The sequence below is a fragment of the Notechis scutatus genome, chromosome 8, assembly GCF_049901735.1.
Source record: "Notechis scutatus isolate UNSWTSFEM ecotype Mainland chromosome 8, rNotScu1.2, whole genome shotgun sequence".
NCBI classification, from domain to species: domain Eukaryota; kingdom Metazoa; phylum Chordata; class Lepidosauria; order Squamata; family Elapidae; genus Notechis; species Notechis scutatus.
The window spans coordinates 27553300-27575128 of NC_142016.1; the positions used below are offsets into that span (position 1 = coordinate 27553300).

Here is a 21829-nt window from a genome sequence, read left to right on the forward strand (position 1 = left end):
AGTGCAAGCTGTGTCTGAAAGAGCCCCCTTCCCAAATTACCTCCTGCTGCCCAAAACCAAGAGAAGTCTGGCAGAAACTTTTCAGACTAGCACGTGTAATTAAGTGGTCAGCTTTGGTGAGCTAGTTTTCTTCATCAGATGGGTAAAGTCTCCATGTGCTCACCTGAAAATCCTAGCAGACACTAGAGGGCAGACTGGAGTCAACCATACATCCTATTTTCATCCCCCCCACCCTGCCCCCCTGAAGGGACCTCAGGCACGCAGGCAATTCCCACCCTCCTGCTTTTAAATTCATTTCAGCAACGCTAATAAAGTGAGGGTCATATAATTCAGTGCGCTTTTTAGCTCCCCAGTTCAATGGGACAGCTACGTTCGCACTGAAGATAGACCTCTCTCGTACAGCAGGGCAGCAGGTCTAGAACATAGAGTCAAGGGCTGGAAAGGACCTTGGAGGTCTTCTAGCCCGACCTCCTGCTCAGGGTTTGAGTTCTGCTTCCTGTTCCATCCAAGTCCAGGATTCTTTCTTTGTAGAAACAGGATCCTGGGCTTCAACGTCACAGAAGCATCAATTGTGGCAGTGAAGGTGGTCACCCCTTCTCTGGCATTTAGGGATGAAGGCTCCATGGAGCTGGCTGTCGCCGTCCTGGGACCTTCTCGAAGAATTGCACATGGTCCCACTGTTTCCCATTGAATTATTGGTTTTGATAAAAACTGATTTTTTACATTTTATTTTTTGAATGATTTATTTTGTGAAAATGACCCATCAGAGGCATGAAGGTGGGAGAGGGAAGGGAGAAGAGATCACTGTGGCCTGAAATCCTATTTTGGGTTTCTCACCATTGTGTTGCCAGGCTGGCTGCCATGATTCATTCACCCAGGATCTTCCCTGGGAGAGGGGGAGGACGCCAGGTGAGTGACCCCTCCCACACCCTTGCAAGAACTTCCAACCCACAGCAGAAGGAGCTGGGGGGGGGGCTCTTTGGAGTACAGCCTAGCCTTGGAGTAGTCAGTCAAGCCCAGGCTGCCTCTGGCCATAAGTGGCCCTTTCCAAGCCCCGCACAAATACCCTAATCTTTGACCTGCAATAAGGCAGCAATAGTCTCACTGGATTCCTCTGGGAGCAATTCCATCACAAGAAAGGCCACCCACCCAGAAGTGTATTTAGTCCATTGTAAATGTTTTGTTTCTAAAAGGCTGGGATACAACAAACTCACAACACCAGGAGGGCAACAGGGGTCCCCACCTCTGCAGCTGCCATTGGGGAAGCAATGGGTTAGGAGATCAGGACTCTGCCCCCAGGTGCAAGGAGGAAGAGGGCGCCCCGTGACTGGGGGCTGCACCCAAGAGCAGCAGTACACCAAGCAAGGCTGGGAGAGGGGATCACCCAAGGGAGATTCTCATGGCTTGCTTCTTTCCAAGGTTAGCCCCTCCTGGGATGCCCAACGGGCCTCCTGCAGCTGCTGATACCTGGTTCTTAGGATTAGGCTCAGGCTCGTTCTCCAGGCAACGCATGACCTGCCCGAAGCCAAGGTTTGACCAGTCCTAGACCTCTTTGGTGGTCATACCTGTGCTGCCTTTCTGAGCTCAGGAAACCTAAAAAGGGGCATGGGGCGCGGAGGGAGACCGTATGTGAGTAAAACGATTGCAAGTATCAGTCCCCTGGCATCTCCTGCAGCCCGGACTCTGGTCAAACTTTACCACAGCAACTATTGTCTTTGGGGAAAGGGGTCTCCTGGCCTCAACTGTTCGGACTCAAGCAGGCCACCTTCATCTTCTCAGCCGGCCCCCCAGAGTTTAGGCGGCTGGGTCTTCCAAGGTCAGCTTTCTCTGACCCTTTCCCCACCGCTCCTCATCCCTGCAAAACATTTTACTGTAGCTGCCAAGCTATAAACGGTAGCCTGGCTGACTGCGCCCTTCTGCCTCACAACAGGAATATTTGAAATAATTCCATACCAAAGTAAGATGGATGGCAATCTTTAAAATCACTGCATCATTTAATGCCAGCAGTACAACGATTGGAGTCTCAAGTCTGGACATTGTTGGAAGACGCATGTGTGATTTAAAAAAAAGCAAACAGCCATGCAACCAAAAATCACTGTAAAAATACCAGTACAATATATACAAATCCCTTTTCAAATAATATTTACATTTTATAGCATTTTTATAAAGCGCTGGCAAATTTCATTGATAACAAAGATTTGAGTCTAGTGAATGGATCTTGATTTACAAAAGTCAGATTGTACAAATCTCACAGAGCATCTATGTACCTAGGCAGGTTCACAAGACAGAATACTTCACAAAGAGCATATTCCTTGACAAGCTGTTCATCGATCCCAGGACCAGGACAGCTTCTCCACAAGGTCCTGCTCACTCCGGACAAGTTTAAAAAGGTTCCTTGGAAATCTGCTCCAGCTCTTCTCCGTCTCTGGACTTTAGTGGGTCGGCATAAAGAGCCTGTACAGCTAAGTGGCTGGAAACTGGCAAAGTAGGAATCCGGCTTGGCTTTCCAAGGAAACTAGCTTGCATTTGTACCAAAAGGACATAACTTTCTCTCCTTCCCAAGTGAGTTCTACACTGTGCTACACTCCCTGGGCAAAAAAAGGGAGGTGCTTGGGAAAGTAGGAGTCACCGAGACTCCCCCACCCATTTCAGATTAAACACTGCTAAACCTGGGCATGAACCCTGCTCCAGTCACTCCCGCCCTGCAGTCTGTCAAGCTGCAAAGACCCTGGCCAAAGGACTTCTATCCCTTGGTTTCTTACAGAGACACCAGCTAGCAGCTCTTGCACATACACTTCATGGAGAAGCTGCAATCCCACTACACCGAAGCAGCTGGGCCGCAGTCGGAGTTGCTCATCTGCTCTGTGGGGAAGGTGGGCCTTTTTTTACTGACCCAGCCATCTCCCAGGCAGAAAAGGGGCTGGCCTCTCAGCCCCAATAAGCTATGCTTATGCAGCTCAGCCCCCTTGCTCAGAGTACGAAGAGCCATAAGGTTGGAGTCTCCAAATTGCCCGCCTCAAGAGCACACCAGCCAGCGCACACAGACGCTCATCCTTCAGGTGGTTCTTGCCAGGCTGGATCAGGACAAAAAGTCACTGCTTTTAACCCCAAAACAAGGTCTAGCTTTGAAAGAGGCTATTGGGGGAGAAACGAAGCAGCCTTCTAAAGACAAACTAGTGCAACTTAGTTCTCTGCATTTGAGAAGAGACCAAATCCATCGGTTAGAAGCACTGGAGGGACAGAAACAGGCCGGGCTTCTAGCTCTGTTCAGCAATTCTGGAAAGACTAAATTTGCGGGGCTACTCTTGGTTGTTACAAAACAGGCCCTTCGTCCACAGCAATCTCTCCCCCAACTGCCTGTCCTGAGTTTTAAGGGAACTGCACCCGGGGCTTTCTGGGATGCCAGAAGGCTATGGCTGCCCCTGCATAGAAGATTGTGGGAACAAATGCTTCTTTGCAGGAATGACAAACATCTCGTTTCTGAACACCAGGGCTTCTGTTTGCTTTTTAGAGGAGCACAGGACGCATACAAGCAAATTAGTGTTATTAATAATTTAATTTCAATACTACAAACTCTGTTTTGGTAGAAGGCATCACTTATTCAAGAGGCCACCCACCAGAGGCAGAAGCAGCCTGTTGTAGCCTGGCTGTATCACATCTGAATCCAGCAATCCAAGAAAACGGCAGAAGGGTATTTAAAACAAAATTCAATAGAGTTACAAAAATAATTCATCATGGTTACTTCTCCATAATAATTTTGCTGCGCTAGATTCTTTTTAAAAAAAGGCTATGATACACATATATTGTTACAGTTTAGAAACAAAGATATATATATTCTACAGATCAGCACGGCTGACAGTTTCACCCCTTAACAGGGCACGCTAGGAAACTGTCATCCTTTCATCCTCCATTCAACAGACAATAAATACCTGAAGAGGAGAAGCAGGGGGGATGGAGACATGGCCCAGCCACTGTGTAAAGGAGGAGGGAAGGGCTGGCAGAACCAGCCAGCCCAGATTTGAAGACACTGAAGGATTCCAAGTGGACCTCAGAATAGTCTGCAATGGAACCCTGAGGGGGCGGGGGGGCGTGACACAATACTGCCTGGGGTGGCTCAAGACCCTTGTTCCTCTCCTACAAGGTCGCTTGGAGGTTACACTCAGCAAAGCTCAAAGGATGGAGGTACACGGTCAATGGCAATTCATGGAATTTTTAAAAAGTGAAGAACAAACACTGCTGCTTCTTTTGGACACAAGGCTGCATGTACAAGTCTCTTAATACTACTGACAGAATGGGGAGGCTGTCGGGTCAAACCCTTTAAAAACATCCTTCAGAGAGCCCGCGTCCTGCAGCTCTCCTTCCTGGGCAGGGCTGTTGCCTGCAAAAGGGCTGCCTGCCCCCGACTTGGCCGCCTGCTTCACCATGCCATAGACAGGCGGCACAGGGAGGTTGTGGACGCCAGGCTGAGTGACAGCGGTCTCCGCAGCAGGAGCAGAGGAAGCAGGAGCAGAGTGGGCTGCCTTGGGCCGTGGCCGGTTGTAGCTGTTGTAGCGGTCAGTCACCGGCTCTGGGCTGGGCTTCTCAGCTTCTAGCTGGTCCAAGGCTGACCGACGCACAAACAGCGGCTCCTTTCCTCGGTTGCCACCTTTGCTGCCTTCGGCACTTTTGGCGGCTGGGCTCCCTTCGCCAGCAGAATCAGCAGGCTTGCAGCCAGGGCTGGGAGTCCTTGGGTCGTAAAGGCTGATCCCACTCAGGACGCTGCTTTGGCCAGGGCCCCTGCTCAACCCGCCGGCCGTCAGCAGCCGGGGATCATAAGGGGCTATACTGGCGGCAGCCTCTGCACCCACTCCTAGCAGGGAGCTGACTTCAGCTTGCTTGGCGGTCCCCGAGGATCCTGGCTCGGAAGACTTGGGCAACCGGGGGTCCGCAGGTGCCTTCCGTGTACGGGGATCGCTTGGCTTATCACTCTGCCCAGGGCTGCCTGCTGCGTTGACCGTCTTTAATATCCTGGACAGCAGCTCAAAATCTGGAAGGCTGGAGCCAGGACTGGCCGAGGGTTCTGGCTGGGACCCAGCCCGCTGCCTGGGGTCAGCGACGCTGGCATTCTGAGATCGGTTCAGGCGTGGATCAAGGGCAGGCAGGGCCTGGAGAGCAGTTGGGACAGGAACTGATTCCTGCTTAGGAACAGGCAGGGGGATCAAGTCTTCGGGGCTCCACAGCACCATGCGTGCAAAGCTGGGCATGAGCAGGACGACGTCTTTCTTGATGTGGCTGAACTGCTGCAACTGGCAGCGAGGGTCCCTCAGAGAGTGGTTCGGCAGGGTGTCCAGAGGGATGGTGACCGGTTTGTCCCGCAGGGCCCTTTCCCCTTCCTCCTCCTCTGGGACAGGAACAGCCTTCTGGCTGACCGAAGGGCTCGAATGGAGAACTTCTGCTGCTTTGGGGGCAGAGGATGCGCCGTGCCGTGCCAATCGTGGATCGGTGGGCCCTGCCTCTGCGGCTCCAGAAGGCTCCAGGTTTCGAGAAAGCCTGGGGTCACGCAGAAGGCGAGGATCGGCTGGCCGGCTCTTCTGAAGGCGAGGATCGCTCCTGCCTGAGGCAGGAACGGGGCTTCCAGAGAGGTCTTCATGGGGTCTGCTGGAACTCTGCTGCCGTAGAGTCTTCAGGATGGAGCTGACGCTGCTGCTGCCTCCATCATCCTCATCACTGGAATACCAGTTGCCAGGATCGCCTGGTAGAGAGACGGAGAGGGCGGTGAGCCTATACTTGCTATCTCAGAAGCCTCTTCAAGAAGCAACCAAGAATAATTTCAAAGACACATTTGAAAGAGGAACTTCATTCATGGAAACTCATTGACCCAGGCAAAAATATTTCCGCAGACTGACCAAGTTGCAGAAAAGAACGCCCGACAATTGCTCCTTCTTAGCCAACAGTTGCCTTTATCTCCCCTGACAAGCAGGAATCGGTTCCTGTCCCAACAGGAAGGGGGAGGGCACTCCATAGATGGGCCTTTCCCTATCCTAAGGGAGACTCCTGTCCCACTTTTCCTCCAGTAGCTCAATGCTTCCTTTACTTCTCATGACCATGACTGGCCCAAAGTCACCCCATTTTTCCAAGGCTGGAGATGGACCTGCAGTTTCTCGGATCCTCGTCCAGCACCTTAGCCAGCAGACCACACTGGCTCTCCCGTTGTCTACAGGGGCCGTTTCACAAGGACGGGGTTGGGGAGCCCTCCTCCACAAGAGCCTGTCCCTACAGTTTCAGTAGGAAGAATCAAGGGCGCTTTTCCCCAGTCCCTGTGGCGGTTGAATAAGCCACCACACTCGGGCAGTGTGATATGTGCACCCTTGACCCTGCCCGAATGGTGGCTGCTCCTGGGTTCGGCTGCCAAACTGCCCCCCGAGGGCTTCCAGGCCCCACCAGCGCATCGAAGAAGCCCAGCATGGAGCAGGCTTAGCTTCCCCCTCTCAGAGCCCCTCCCAGCTGCCCACCGCCTCGGCTGCCCTTGCCTTCCTCATGGTCTCGGTCCTGCTTGCAGCTCTCTGCCTGACGGCGAGCCCTCTCTTCTTCCTGCTGCTTCTGCTGGATGCGAAGGTAGAGAGCCCTCTGGGTGGAAGGCAGGAAATCTGGGATGCTGCTGGAGGGTTTCTGCAGCCGTGGGAGGCCTCCATCGCAGAAAGAATCTGGCTCCAGAGAGGGGTCGGGGAAAAGCCCTTCCGCAGGGATCTCCTCATAGCCTGGGTAGCCCTCTATGAGGAAAATGGGGTGGGGTGGGGGTGGGGGTGGCAGCAGTGAGACCCTGGAACAGAAGGCAACCAGCCAGCCAGCCTCCTGTTCCAATGCCGGGACAAACAAAGCCACCCACAGCCCACCCAGAGACTTGCCTGGGCCCATCTCCAGACCTTCTGGGTGCAGGTAGAAGTTGTCATAGAAGTCCTGTGTTGGGGGCCTGGGGGGCATCTCTTCGGGGCCAAAGGGCATCATGGGGGGTCCGGGGCCCAATGGAGGGCCAGGGTTCATCCCTGGGCCCATCGGCATATCAGGACAGATGTCTGCACACAGGTCGGGAAGCATGTCGGGGGGCATGTCAGGAGGCAACTCTGGGTGCCCAGGCCCAGGGAACCGAGGTGGGGATGGGCCAGGATGCCTAGAGGGAAAGAGCATCTCAATGAAGCGCCTCATTCCGGCCGATAATGGACACGACAGCCAGGCTGCCCGGGAAATCCAGGCACCTTGGACTTGCCGCCCACCAGGGCAGAACTGTGGCAGACGCCCCCTCCTCTTTTGCTTTGGCCTTCTGCATCCCCTCTTCCGGGACGGAAGGCAACGCTTACCTCACCCCCAGCTTCTCTGCCAGCTGCCCTGTCGGCCTCACGACAATCTCAAAGAGGGAAGGGATCTTCTTGTACAAGTCCTGCTGCAGCTGCTGAGGCGAGAGGGGCTCGTGGATCGGGAGAGGCATCTGTGGTGGCCCTGGGGGAGGGAGAGGAGGGGCAGGGGGAGGGGCAGGGGGGCCTCCGGGCATGGGCCGGCCATTAGGGGAGGTTGGAGCTGGGGGCCCTGGGGGACGCAGGGGAGTGGGCAGCAATCCCACCCCAGGAGGTGGCTTGGGCAATGGGTTGATGCCCTGTTTCTTCAACTCCTCCACTTCTTTCTCATCCTCCGCTCCGGCTTCTGCGTCATCTGCCAACATCTAAGAGGCAAGGCAAAGGCTGGCGGTCAGTTTCTCCAGCCGCACCTCCCACCGTCTGCCGAGCTGGAGCCCTCCTGACTATGAAAACTGCAGGGGCCGTCTGAGGCCTGTCTGCAGAGCAGGAGTATCTGGGTGCCCATTTGTCCCTTTACCTTATCAAGGAGTTCCCGAGTTTCATCAGTGAGCGGTTCGTGGGAGAACATGCAGTCCTCTCCGTTAATGCAGTTCCCAGTGGTGTGAAACAGTTTACAAGGGAAGTCCCGTGCCAGGTGTTGAGGAAAGCAAAGAACAAAAAAACAAAAAAAAGCCACAGGGACCCACCAGGAGATCCACGATTTCACAATTCTTGCTTCCACAAAGACCCCCTGAAAGATCCCCTTGGGAGAAAAAAGCTGGCCTGCAGCCTGCAGTCAGCGAGTCCTCCCAGTAGGGAGAGGCAGACCAGGGTACCAAAAACCTCCCAAAACCCTGTCCTAAACAAGCTGGACGAAAGTGACCGGAAAGGATATCATGCATGTAGGGACAATTCTCCGCCCTGGCACAGTACCCAGTGATGTAAAATTTGCACAGTTCCCTCTTCTTTGGTAGCTCAATATCATGGCTAAAGTTGCAGTGTTCCCCCTGGCAGAAAAAATACAAAAGGCTTAGCCACAAACACAACAGGACATCAGCTGACAGGATGCAAAGCATCTCACCCTGGCTGCTGGGAGAAGGGCTGGTGTTCACAGCCACGACAATAATTCAAAGGCCAGTCCTACCCACTCCCGCCTCCTCCCTCAGTCTGCTGGGTGAGCCTGGCCCACAGTTAATTCCATCCTTTCCTAACTGGGGATAAACAAATACAAATGCAGCTTTGAGGAGAGTAGCACTCCATGGGAGAACACGCAGAGAAAGGGAGATAGGATAGCAAAGAAGCCAAGGGACGTTCAGGGGCTTTTCAAGAGAAGCCAGATTGACCAATGACTCCAGCAGAAAGTAAAGCTTGCAGGAAAGCAGGGCGTTGGACCAGAAGACATCTGAACCTGTTGTTGTTGTCATTATTATTATCGTTGTTGTTGCTGAATTAAAGTATCCCCATGAAGCCAGGGGGGAGTCCCCTCATCTGTGCAGTGGAGTCTCATGAAGGAAGGAGCCCAGGGCAAGGGTCTTGCCGAGACTAAGGCATCTGTCACAGTGGAGCAGAGAGGAACTACCATGGCCTGGAGCAGGCAAAGGAGGATGCCGATTGTGGAAAATCAGCTTCAATGAACGACATGGCTGCTCCCTTCACTGTTTATTAAGTGTATGTAAATGATTCTGATCTGGAAGGCAGGCTCTAAAACTTTAAATCTACCATGGGACTAAACATTGCCGAGAGGATTTGCTGCACAGAGAACTAAGTGAAAATGGCTAAGCAGGCCCTTTTCGAACACTGGGGCCACAAGAACACTTTTTTTGGGGGGTGGGGAGGGGCACTGATGCACATGAAGAAAGGCTGTTCTGGCACTCCTCCTCGCCCACGTCCCCCACCTTATGCCACAGGGAACGAAGTGGGCGCCTTCTCTGCTCCTGGGCAACCCAGGCACAAAAGGCTCTGCACCAGCCCCTAGACTCCTGCTCGAAGGCACCTGCAGGTAATCCCCGACTTACAACCATTTATTCAGTGACCATTCGAAGTTACCAAGGCACTGAAAAAAGTGACTTATGACCATTTTTTCCACTTACGACCGTTGCAGCGCCCCCTGTGGTCATGTGATCAGAATTCGGACGCTTGGCGACCAGCAGCAGGTATTTGTGATGGCTGCAATGTCCTGGGATCACGTGATCCACTGTTGCAAAGCCAGAGCCAGTTAACAACCGTGTGGCTCTTAATAACTGAAGGGATTTACTTAAGAACTGTGGCAAGAAAGGTCATAAAATGGGGTGCGACTCGCTTAACAAATGCCTCATTTAGCAACAGAAAGTTTGGGTTCAATGGGGACTACGAATTGGGCACCTCCACCACTGATCCTGCAGGGGTCAAAGTGCCATAAACTGGCTGCACCTACCCAAGTGCATCTTCCCTCCACAAAATACTTGCAGACGACTTTCCCTTTCTTATCTGACTGGTGGGGTTTCTCGTGATCAGTTCGCCTGTAATTTCCACAGCTGCCACCTCCGTCCTGTACAGATTGCAAGAAAAATATTCACCGGACTAATTTATATGTCAATGTTAGGCAGACTCTTGTGAAAAAAACTAAAAACAATGTGTAAGAAGGAAGAGTAGCAAGAATAAAAGTCAGATAAAATTAATTTGGTAGCCTAAATAATTTCTAGGTGGGGGTAAAAAGGCATTTTGTTGGTTTCCTCGGAAGCGCCTGCCAAAGCTCCCCCTTGGCTCCCCCACCCACTCTTCTGCAGCTGTACGTCAGTCAGATCCATGCAAGCCCAGACTTCTCTTGACCTCCAGCCCCGACTATTGAGGCGGCAGGTTCAGGACTAAGACCACGTGGAGTTGAGACCGCGGCCTTACGCTCAGTCCAGAGCCAATGAGAACGGAGGATGCTGAGCCTCACGCTCTTTTCTTCATTATTGGGAGTTTCTGATTCATCTGTACTGAGCAGCCCAGTTGTATCCGCCGCTGAGGCCCCAGTCCTAGCAGGTGGAAGGTGCCTGGCCTCACCTGGCCTTCCCCAGGGAGTTCACTCCCACGCTGCCACTTCTTGGCCTCCGTCCAACTTCAAGCCCCAGTTAAACCCAAAGCCAGGGAGGGGCCTCCTACGCCACTTACCCCCAGGTCATCCTCATAGTAGTCCTCCTCCTCATTAAGCGCTGCTGCTTTGCCTAGGCCTGATCTGCCACGATGACCTCGTCCACGGCTCATCCCCTTGCCTCCTCGCCCCCTGGAACCACGGCCTCGTCCACGTCCCATGCCTGTAACAAGACCACTCGAGTTGATTCTGCAGCCCAGCCACGGAAAACTACATCTGGCCATCTGCTTGGCAGAGGCCTTGGACAGGCGGCTCGGCTTTTTCTCCCTCCGCCCACATACCTCTCCCCCTTCCTTCTTTGCTTCTGCGGTACTGGTTCAGTTCTTTGGAATAATCATCATAGTCTTCCTCCCCCATGGGCTCTTCCCCTTCGCAGAACTGCCAAGAAGACAGAGGGGAAATTAGCCAAAGGGCACCGTGGCAGGAAGCCAGGCTGAGCAAGGGCAGATCACAATGTTCACCTCCATCTCCTCGTCGTACACTTCTTCCTCCTCCTCCTCAGGGTGTTCTCCCCTTCCCCTGCCTCGGCTGCTCCTGCCCATACCTCGTCCTCTCATTCCACCTCTTCCACGTCCACGGTAACCTCGGCCACGACCACGGCCACCTGTTGACACAAACCAGAGAAGGTGCCAAACTGATCAGACTCCAGCATTTGCACGTACACTAAACTATACTGGTTTTGTTTGATCTGCCTGGTTTAGCGTGTTGTGGGAACTGAGCCAATATGGTGTGTTCAAAGCATTTTACTTAGTGCTGTGAGAAAAAGTAGCAACTCAAGGCAATACTCTTAACTGGGATCACTGTTTAGGGAGAGAACCACAACGGCATCTGATATCTAGTTCCCAGTTTTGAGACAACAACGCTTTCATGCAATGTTGTATACCAGCCTCTGCAAACCAATGGAGATTACACCTGCATGCTACATTTCTAAAATTCAGCTCCCAAATCAAAGAAACTCAGAAAGAAAAGGCATTAACTTGAAAATATTGCATCAGCAGGAGCCTTTTGGAACTAGAGTCAATAGGGACTTGGATAGGTTACATGCAAACAGGGCCAGACGGTCTCAACAAGCGGGGGTGCACAGTTCCTCCCTGCTGAAGAAAGGAAGCAGGACCAGAGCTGTCTGTCTCCATTGTGTTCAGCACTCCGGAGCAAAAAGTGGTAGCTGTTGGGTCATTTAAAAAGACAGCCCACGCTCCCCATGGATGGCTACGGACAGATGGTCCCACTTTCAGGAGGGGCCTGGTTTTTTTTCTTTTGTTTTGTCTGGCTGCCTAGTGGCTAGCATCTGCCTCGCGTGCTGAGTGCCTGGGCTGAAGGAAAAGCAAGTGTACCTCGCCCCCTGTGCGTCCCCTCCTTTGCCCTCCGGTACTGATTCAGCTCCTTTGCAAAGTCATCGTACTCCTCTTTCCCCATGTCCTCCTCCTCCTCCCCCTCGTAGTCACAGTAGCCCTCGTTCTCGTATTCTTCGTAGGGAGGGTAGCTCTTGTTCTCCATTTTAGGATACCCCTTCTTTGGCCCACTGTGAGAGGATGAGTACTGCTGATGGGACTGGAGGCAAACACACAAACGGTTATGGTTGCACAAAAGAGAGGACACAAACTGAACTGGACCCCCAAAAGAAGAAGTGGGTCTCGACCAATTTTATAAACCATTATTCTATAAAGCATCACTTTTACACAATCAGCAGAAGCAAACAACGTTGATTTGCTACCATTTTAAAGCCACCATGCAGAACCAAACAGCACCATTTCGATTGCTAAACTACCAGGACATCTGACAGACTTATGTACCCTGGGGATCCCACCCTCAGGGCACCCTTATGGCTGACCCTCAGCACTCACAGAGGAGTAGAGGGGGCTGTACTCCCGGTATTTCCGGTGCCCCTTTTCGTTTGGGCTGAAGTCAGAATCCTCACTGAAGTCGGAGAAATCTTCGCTGGAAGAAGCGTGGCGCTGTGGGGAAAGAGAAGTCACTGACTCCCAACCAGGCTCTCTCTCCCCCCCCCCTCACTCCCCCCAGCCCTTTCAATCCTTATCCCCCAATTCTGGCCAAAGCCTGGAAGATGGCCGAGTCTTCCAGGATCCTCCCCGGCGCGAGTTCAGTATCCTCTGATACACGATTTGTCTACTGGGGGACTGTCAGGCCACGGGCAGGGGCAAGGGCCTGGAAAGGGTGCCATCCCCTAGCCAATCAAGCAGTTTGGTTTTGTGAGGGGCGCAGAAACGCAGCCTGAGCTCTGTTCCCCCGCACAGACATCTCCTGCTTCCAAGGGAGAAGGGAAGCAAGCTAGCCCCTCAAGACTCATCTCGCATTACTCACTTTGTGTTTAGATTTTCTTTTTTTTTTGGATCTCCGCTTCTCCTTCTCTCTCTCTTTCCGACGCTTCCTTTTCCTCCGATGCGTCTTTTCTTCGTCTGAGTCGCTGTGGTGCTTCTCATTTTTTTCCCTCCTGCTCTTCTCATGTGCCTCTGAAGCACCGTTGGGCTCCTCACCCCCGTCGTCTTCCAATTCTCCTTCTTCCAACTCACCATCCTCCCTGAAAAGGTGGAGCAGCAAAATCAACGACTGGAAGTAGCAGGATAAAGAGCAAAGCCAGGTTTCAAAACTGAGAATCACACCAATTACAAACTATTCCCATATGTTTTTCAAAAATCCCTCTGGGCAATTCAGTGACCAAAAAAAAAAAGGGGGGGGGGGAGTCTAACCTGTTAGCCAGAACAGATCTCTGTAATATTTTCCTGAGAACAGAAAACTACCCACAAACACAAATGGTTATCAATTGCATTATAATTTACATATTTTGATTAGATAAAGTGCAATTGACGAATTCCATTAATTTTGGCAAGCAATAAATCAATATGAATCTGCTGGATATAAAGCAGTATAGTATAATCCAAATACAATTGATTTTTTTAATTTTGCAAAACATTTATCTGTGACAGAAAACACCAAATTTTCACCTACTACATGCTTTGCTACCCAAATAGAAAGTAAAATTGGCTTCATAACCAACCTTCAGCTGTCAATTACCAAAGGTTTAATGAAAATATTTACTGCACACAAATGCACTGAAATAGTTTTGATCTGTAAAATTTGTCACTAGGAAGCAACTCCATTCCAAATCCAAAGTCAGAAACCTCATTCTTCTTATTGGAAAAGAAATCACATCTTTCTTATTCCCATGATTGACATTGGGAGAAGGAAAGCCAGAAAATTTGGTGAAGTTGGTCTGAGGGACCAGAAAATAATCCTAGAACTACAGAATGATTTGAATATACTGGCAAGGATTTTTTTTTTCCTTGCAATTGTTTAATGCAGTGAGACTGGACCTGCATTAGTTGGAGTAGAAAGACAGAAATCATTTCACTTCAGCTATCTGAAATTCCATCTTGAGGTTCTGGATGAAAACAGCATTTGCAATCTGGAAGATAAACCTCCTGGCCAAAGAAGTCTGGACAGGATGTAAATTCATCTCACACTCACATTCCTCCGCTACAACAGTTTCCAGCTTCTTCATTTATGATTAAAGTTGTCTGGAGTTCATTTCCGAAAGTTAACCTAAAATCCTCTAGCATTTTCACATCAAACTCCTACTTGAGCTCATCTTTGGAAGTACAGACATATAATGTGCCCTACTCTGACGTAGTGACAAGGGATTAAAAACAGGCAGCAAGTTTCACAGCCAGCAGCTTTTCATTTTCAAAAGAAGACAACAGCAGTTCTAAGCCTTCCCTTTTGCTCCACTGTATTTCCCACAGCAGAACATCAGACTTTTCTTCTCCAAAAGCAGAACCACAAGACTGACTTTTTAAGCCTCAGGTGATTTTGTGAGCTAAAACTCCAGGCCTGGATGCTGCAACATGTGGCCTCCTCCAATTTCTACTTTCTACCACAGAGCCTCTCTGAAGGCCAGGAGCTCAAAGGCCCCAAGACAGCAAGTGACTTCAAAGCAAGCGCTGTTCACCCCTGTTGCTCCGTCAGATGGTCCACCGGGTTCACCTGTGGAGGAGGAGGAGGAGGAGGAGGATATGGTAACAGCCAATCGGCTGAACAACAGATTCGAGAATGGTGGGATTAGAGGACTGATCACGACAACTGTATTATGCTTCCACCTTAAGAAGAAAGAAGCCCCCACATAACTGCTGGCGAGGAGAATTTAGTGCTGGAGTTCCAAGGCTTTTCTTTGGTCCATAGGGTCTTACTATAATAATGATGTATTAAAGTACTGCCAAATCAAAAGGCACCATACAGTGTCATCCTAATAACACACAACCAAATAGCACACTCTATATAAATAAACAAATAATATCAACCGGCTAGCCAGTCGGCCATCATCAATGAATCAATCAATTGGAATCACAAAACATTCAGGCCTGTCTGAAAACCCAAGTTTTTAAAGCTTTTCTAAAGGGCAGCAAAGTTGAGGCAAAACAAGCCCTCTCAGGGTGGGGGGGTTGCAGAGGCAGGAGGGAGCAGAGAGTTATTTCAATACTATTTAGTCTGGGGTTACTGCATAGGGGTGCAGCCTTAAAGGCACACAACTGAAAAGAAACGGATGGCTTCAGCTCTACCTGTGCAATCACTTACACAAATATTATCATCTTACAAAAGCCAAGCCTTCCATCATACTGACAGCTATCAAAAACAATTCACTCCCTTCCCCTTCGAGGTCTCAGAGCAGGGGGGAAATGTTAAATGTGCCATACCTCCATGTACAGGGATTTTTCCATGACTTCTACCATTGTGTATGCTTGGGGGCGGGGGATACCTCTAGTTTTAGCTTTTTATTTAAAATTTACAGCTCTTGTCCCTTTTTTGTTTGCCACTACTATAGTGTTAAAATCTCGTGTCCAAATTTTTTTAGCCCAATGCAGATACGATTGGTATGATACCAATGGCACAGGTATATAAATTAGCAGAGGTAACTGTCAAATCTTCCATCAATAAGCCTAGCCCATTGGCAGGAAAAAAAGTGCAAGAAAGCCAAATTAACCCCACGTAATTGATCAGCACATGAAATTTAGCGATGCACAAAAAAGGAATAAGATTGAAACTTACAACTAAAATGCAATTACTATAATAGTTCACATTTAAATTCATTAAAAGCAATGGGACCATCAACTACATATGATGATTAATTTAAGGCCCAGTTCTTTCAGTGTAGTTACTCAAATTATAATTAAGTCCAGATACAAGCCAACATCTGTTCAGTTATGGAGTTAGCTTAGATAAATAATATTTATTTTAGTCAATTACCAGATAATTAGGGGAGCTTAAACACCTGGACATTTATAGGACAAAGGGAACATGGCTGGATTGGGATCATGGTGATGATGACGATGATGACCAGCATCATTTATGTGCCACTCAATTCCCAGTGACACATGATTCTTGACATACAATAAGAAAAAAAAATGGGGAACACCTGCTGTGGACGGACAGAGCATTTGACTGAGCTATAACCCCCCCCAAATGTAATCATTAAAGAGATTTATCAGCAAACAGGTAGTATCTGAAGAAACACGGCAAGGAATGCAAAAGTATAAAAAGAATGTGATTCTTCAAGAGCAATTAAAAGCAACATAAAAAGGATTTTTTTTAGCATGGTCTATAGAAAATGGAAGGTGGGCCACCTGCTGGAGAAGATGTCTTGGCCCTTCATGGAAGACCAGACTAGAAAACTGATGCCACACAGGTCCGTATGACTTTTATTGTAAAGCTTTGGGAACGGAATCTTGCATGTCTAAATTTGCTTCCTCCATCTTCATGTGACCTGAGGAGAATTCGTCTGTTAGGTGTCATATGTTATATTCTTGGGCTGGGCTCAGGACCCTTTTATCCGAGTGTCCCCTCCGAAGCAGCTCTTCCTCCTCTCCCTCAAGGTCATTCCCTGTTCCAAGGGACAAACCCCATCCAACCCACTTGAATTCCATGGATCCTTCTCTAACTCCAAACAGGCCCTCACTGTTAGTTTAGAAGACTCCTGTTCATAAGCTGTTTAGATTAATTGGACCTTCACGTATAGAAGGCCTGACACCTGCACAGTCACAAAAGCCATCAGATATGGCACATGGAATTCTCAAGTATCCCTGGCAGCTGGCTGTCCAGCCCTTGCTATTATGCATCTAATAGGAACTGCTCCACAATCATTCTGAAGCAGAATTAGTTAGCCACAACTTATTGATAACAACTGGCAATGCAATAAATTAGTTTACAAACAATGGATTTGAACAACATATAAAGCACAACTAACTAGGCTTTGGCTAAGCATGATGAGTGAGCCTAATCAATTTTTTAAATAAAATCTGGTGATAAACCATTTTCTTTTTAAAAGTCTAGTTTCCAGTATTCTAAAATAGGAAATCCTCAATTTCACAAACTAAAATGCCAATACAGAAGCCAATATCTTTTATACTACAAGCCATCAAATTTGCAGGAAGCTACTGGTATATCTGAATACAAAACAAGTTAAGACATTTCTTCCTGAAATTACTGACAAGTTAGTTTTATCAATATCCAAATGAAAAAAGGAAGCAAAACTTAGGCAAGATCTCTCCAGTCTTGCCCAGCTTAGTTCTTGCCCTTTACTTGTTTTGTCTCTTTGGGGACCTTAAATTTTCCCCCAAAGAGCTTGTCAATTGCTGCTGGAACTCTGTTCTCAATCTGACTTCTTCATCTCTATATTTTCTGCTGCTAAGCCCAACATGAGTCTTTCATGTCAAACTAGGAAAGGATCAAAGCAAGAAATGAACTCCAGAATTATTCACAGACCACAAGCAGCAAAACTGTGCACTTATGATTTCATGGCCAAAGCAAAATTAGATCAGGTGATACAATTTTATCAGGTTGAATTGTTGAACTGTTTCTGAAAAGAACAGAACCCCTTTCCAGGAAATCAATTTTGTGGCAAGATAGCAGACAAAAGATGACTGGAGTCTTAAGGCTGTTAGGCCTAGTTTCTGCCACTCATTTTCAGGTGGAAGGGCAGCCTGCCAATCCGTGCTTTTTTTCTCCCTTCCATTCCATCCTGTCTGATTCTTGGAGACTGTCAGGACAAATCTCTGCATTTTTCATGGGCAAGGTTTTTCAGAAGTAGTTTGCCATTGCCTCCTTCCTGAGCGCAGAGAAAATGTCTGGCCCAAGGTCACTCAGCTGGCTTTGTGCCCATGGCAGGATTGGAACTCACAGTCTCACCATGATATCAAACTGGCTCTCAAATGCATGCCTACTCAGATATTCTGCATTCACTGGGACTGCTCCCAAATATGGGATTTGTCAAGTGCTGGGTCTTAAGACTGCAATGTCAAAGCAAAAATAATCCCAGATCTAACACATGTTGGCTTACAACTGTGGGCAAGCTACTAACTACAACTCTGAGTAAAATTATTATTATTACTGAAAAGTGTACGATTCTGCCACCTCCAACTTGCCAAACGTTTTCACCCCGGCTACAGAACAAAGCAACGTGGTTGCCATGAAGCTATGGTGTTTTCACAGGATAAAGCTGATATTAGGGGAATTGCTAGTCTTGTGGCTAGCCCACCATGGGACTACATTTGGCTACCTCTGCAGAATGTTCTCCAGGTAGGCTGCTGCCTCACAGTCAACCTGTGTGAGCTCACAGATCACATGACTTGAGCCAGACAGCAGCCCAGCATGGGATTCTCCTCCCAGGTCTGATCCAGACATTCCCCCCTCTCCTGTCACTAATTCAGGCAGTTTTCATACTGCAATATTGCAGTATTCAGGGCAGGGATTAGTGCCTGGTTGTTGGAGGATCAATGAAGCCTTGGCAGAAGCTCAAAGGAGGAGCGGCGGGGGGGGAGATAACCGAACGTGCAGTGAAGCTGTATGGTCCAGGCACCAAGATTAGAGCTGGAAAAGGGTAGGAAGGACTCAACAATCACAAAGCTTGAAGGGAGCATAATGCAGAGCTGAAGAGGAGAACACTGAAAATGAGAAGGACAAGCAGAGAGGAGCGATGACACTGGCATTATGATCATTATGAATAGGATTATGATTCTATCATTTGACTGCAAGTGCACCGAGTGCTTCTGTGCCAGAGACAAATTCCTTGTGTGTCTAATCACACTTGGTCAAATAAAGTATCCCTACTCCTTAAAAAAGACTACAGACTAGAATCTCAATGACAGAACTTCAGGCTCTGGCTTAGTTCCAATAGGAAAAATAAATGGAAGGCTAAATAAGCTTTGTCCTGAAAACTAGACAGAAATAACTTTTCAAATTCTGTTCTTTTAAAGCTGGTTGTCTCTGCAGCCGCCTAGTGGCACTGAACAAGAAAGCTGTGGAAATCCTCCCCAGCCAAGCCTGATTCGCGGATCTCCTGGCAGGATTGCCCTGCAACCCTCTGCCACAAAATGGAGGCGGTGCTTCTCTTTCAAAGTTTCCAGGAGGATCCAGGAAGTGCCAGCTCAAGCCAGGGGAGGCTACTGAGTCGCACACTCAAAGCCACCACTGGTTATACACACCACACCCCCAAGACACTGGGGCCAGCAACATTAACAGTGCGATTTCTTCATAAAGGAAGATGAAACCAATACAACTACAGCACCACAGTTCCTAGCCTGCTTTGAACTGAACCCAAAACTAAGGCAAACCGTAGAGTTGCAGCTACAAAAAAAGCAATACAACCAGTAACATTTGAAGAACATTATTGTGAATGGTCAAAGTAAAATTTTACCTAAAAGTGCACTTCACTCAATAGGTAAAAGCATGCAAAAGGAAATGCTGCTTCCACCAAAAACAAGCCAAACACAATTTTACCTAACCGCTCAGAGCCTGACTATATTCTGCTGATTTCCATCAGAGTCAATTCGCCTAATCAATTCTATATCCCAGCAGAGCTTCAAGAGAGACTAACTTGACTTTGGATTTTCACTTCCATGGTGGAGCCAGGAGCGCTGTTGCCTTTGATGGAGAATTTCAAAGGCCCGGTTACACACTGTGACATTGGGGTGGCTAATTTTGCTTTGTTTTCCTTAACATTGAGGACATCCCTACCTCCAAGACCAAATATGGAATACATTTCACCTGCCCCTCTTTGCAGCTGTCCAGTGCAGCTGTTGTCTCCAGGAGACCTGCTGCAATTATGGAAGCCATTCAAATGCCAAGCGACCTCTGGGCCTGCTGGAAAACACAACGCTTGAGTGAAGAGGTCAGAAAACTAAAGGTGCTGTGTTCCTTTAGAATTCTGCTGACTCACAAGATTCACCACTGAGCCAATTCTTCCAAGAGGGAACGTGCCAAATTCAACAGGTTTCTCTTAGAGCAGACAACCAGTGGGAAGTCAGTAGATGCCACTTCAAAACAGCAGCAGAGCAGGAATCTGCCAGCTGGCCCGGCTGATTCCTAACCCTGGAATCTCGCAATCCTGATTTTCCCCACTTTTTTCCTGCAAAACTATCCAGGGAAAATCAGAGAAGCTTTGTAGACCATCGACCAGCATATTTGGAGTGTATACCGAACTACTGGGCAAAGGATCAGAATTTACAGTGTAAAACAATATATAAAATTTTGGTATGCTATTCTGTATATTCCTATGTGAACTCCGAGCCCCATTTTATAACAACTATCAAGAAAAAGATTCTGATGGACCCCAGAAGCTCTGGTCTATCTAAGGTTTAGAAATATCAAGGAATTATTTTAAATGCTAAGAGACAGCTTCATCCACACTTATGCTTAATGATTAATTTAAAATGATAAATCTGGAACGGCAAGATGGCAATCGCCATTGAAAGCTGAAGTCAAATGGCAGCTTTCGGTTGCTCTTCCCTGCCTCACTCTCCTGTGGACCCAAGCTTCCTCGGAAATAATGGGAAAAAGTCAACTGGGTTATGGAAATTTCTAAAAGGTTGGTTGAAGCGCTGTAAAATAGTTAAATGTTTCATATATGTTATAGTGACTGAATGTTTCATATACGTTATAGTGAGCTGTTACAACATTGAAATGTGTCCTTTGAGAAAATGTATGTTTGTTGCTTCATAAAATAAAGTATGAGAGTGAAATCTACTTCGTCCCAAGCTACAAACATTGGTCAAGTTAACTACTATTTTGGCCATCACGTTTTAGCACCAGAAAGGAAAATTTATGCTTGCCAAGAATACCCGATTGACCCTACAGAGGCAACCACACTAAAGAGGCAGAAATTACAAAGAACTATAGAGGTATTGGCTTAATGGTGCATTAGTACTGTATGTTAACTTGTAAAAATGCCCAACTTATTTCCTTGTTTTGTAAATTTAGGTTTTCTAGTACATGAGCACAACACCAACTTGGTAGGCAAGTAAAGGGGAACAAATAAGGCAACATTATTTTAGATGAGCAAGAGTGGCTTCCTCCCCACTCAGAAAAAAAGGAAAGAGTGTGCCAGGGAACACGGTTATGCTACCAGACTGGGGGCCCGGTTTTGGAGCGGACCGGGCTCGGGGCTAACCTAATGGGCAGGACCCGGCTTCCTTGATCTCGTGTGGGGAAAAGCGTGGACTGTTCACGGTGTGTGGTTAACAACGGGCCACAACAGGGGCGCTCAGGTGCTTGTACTGTACACGGCCACGCTCGGTCGGTCGCGGGGGGGCAGGGGAGGGGCGCGGGGGGACGCGGGAGCGTGTGGTGAGACTTTGGGGACTCTTGTGATTGTCGCACTTCGCGGCTGCTTACAGTTTTCCTTCGAGCTCAGCCGAACCTCGGAGCGGAAGCGGACTCGGCCCACGGGGGGCTCCCGGACGCATCGCGGCGGGCTCGGGCTTTTTAACCCGGCTGAACCCCTCGGTCGGCGCGGCGGGGGAGGAAGGAGCGCGGCCAGGCGAGGAAACGGGCCGCGGCTGCTGCTGCTGCTGCTACTTACCGCCGGCCGGCCCGGCCCTGCTCGCCCCGGCGCTGATGAGGGCTCCCTCCCCCGCCCCGCGAGACCCCCGCCGCCCGCCGCCCCCGCGAGACCCAGAGAGAGAGAGAGAGAGAGAGAAAGAGAGGCGGGTACTGGACCTTTCGTCCGGGCCGGGCCCGTGGAGGAGGAGGTGTTGTTGGAGCGGCCGGGCGCCAGCGCGCCGAGGCCCGGGCTGCCGAGGGGGCCGTGCAGGAGCAGGGGTTGGCGGCGGCGGCGGCGGCGGCCGGAGAGGGGCCGGGGACTGCTGGCGTGGGGGCTGCTGGGCGGAGGCACGCTGGGGCTCTCCACCGCCATGGGGGGCCGGGCTGGGGGAGGGCGGGCGCGACGGGGGCACGGGGCACAGTCACTGTACGGGCGGGCCTGGCGCCGCGCTCGGTCGCTCGGTCGTGGGCTCGCTGGCCGGCAGGCAGGCAGGCAGGCAGGCAGGCGGCGGCGGTAGGGACGGCAGGCTGGCTCCGAGGCTGCACCACACAAAATGGCGCCGGCCCGCCTGAGAAGAGA

General features: G+C 49.5%; 1 protein-coding gene across 1 annotated transcript; it reads right to left on the minus strand.

Moving 5' to 3' along the window:
- Positions 1-1967: 1967 nt before the first annotated feature.
- Positions 1968-21746, minus strand: ZC3H4 (zinc finger CCCH-type containing 4). Its single transcript, XM_026687756.2, is given in 15 exon segments — positions 1968-5731; positions 6510-6749; positions 6885-7147; positions 7335-7693; positions 7846-7955; positions 8203-8314; positions 9721-9834; positions 10443-10585; positions 10704-10800; positions 10884-11026; positions 11757-11973; positions 12267-12377; positions 12745-12961; positions 21427-21485; positions 21488-21746. Coding segments are annotated over 15 exon segments (3771 nt in total). The 5' UTR covers positions 21623-21746; the 3' UTR covers positions 1968-4280.
- Between the last annotated feature and the right edge of the window lie 83 nt (positions 21747-21829).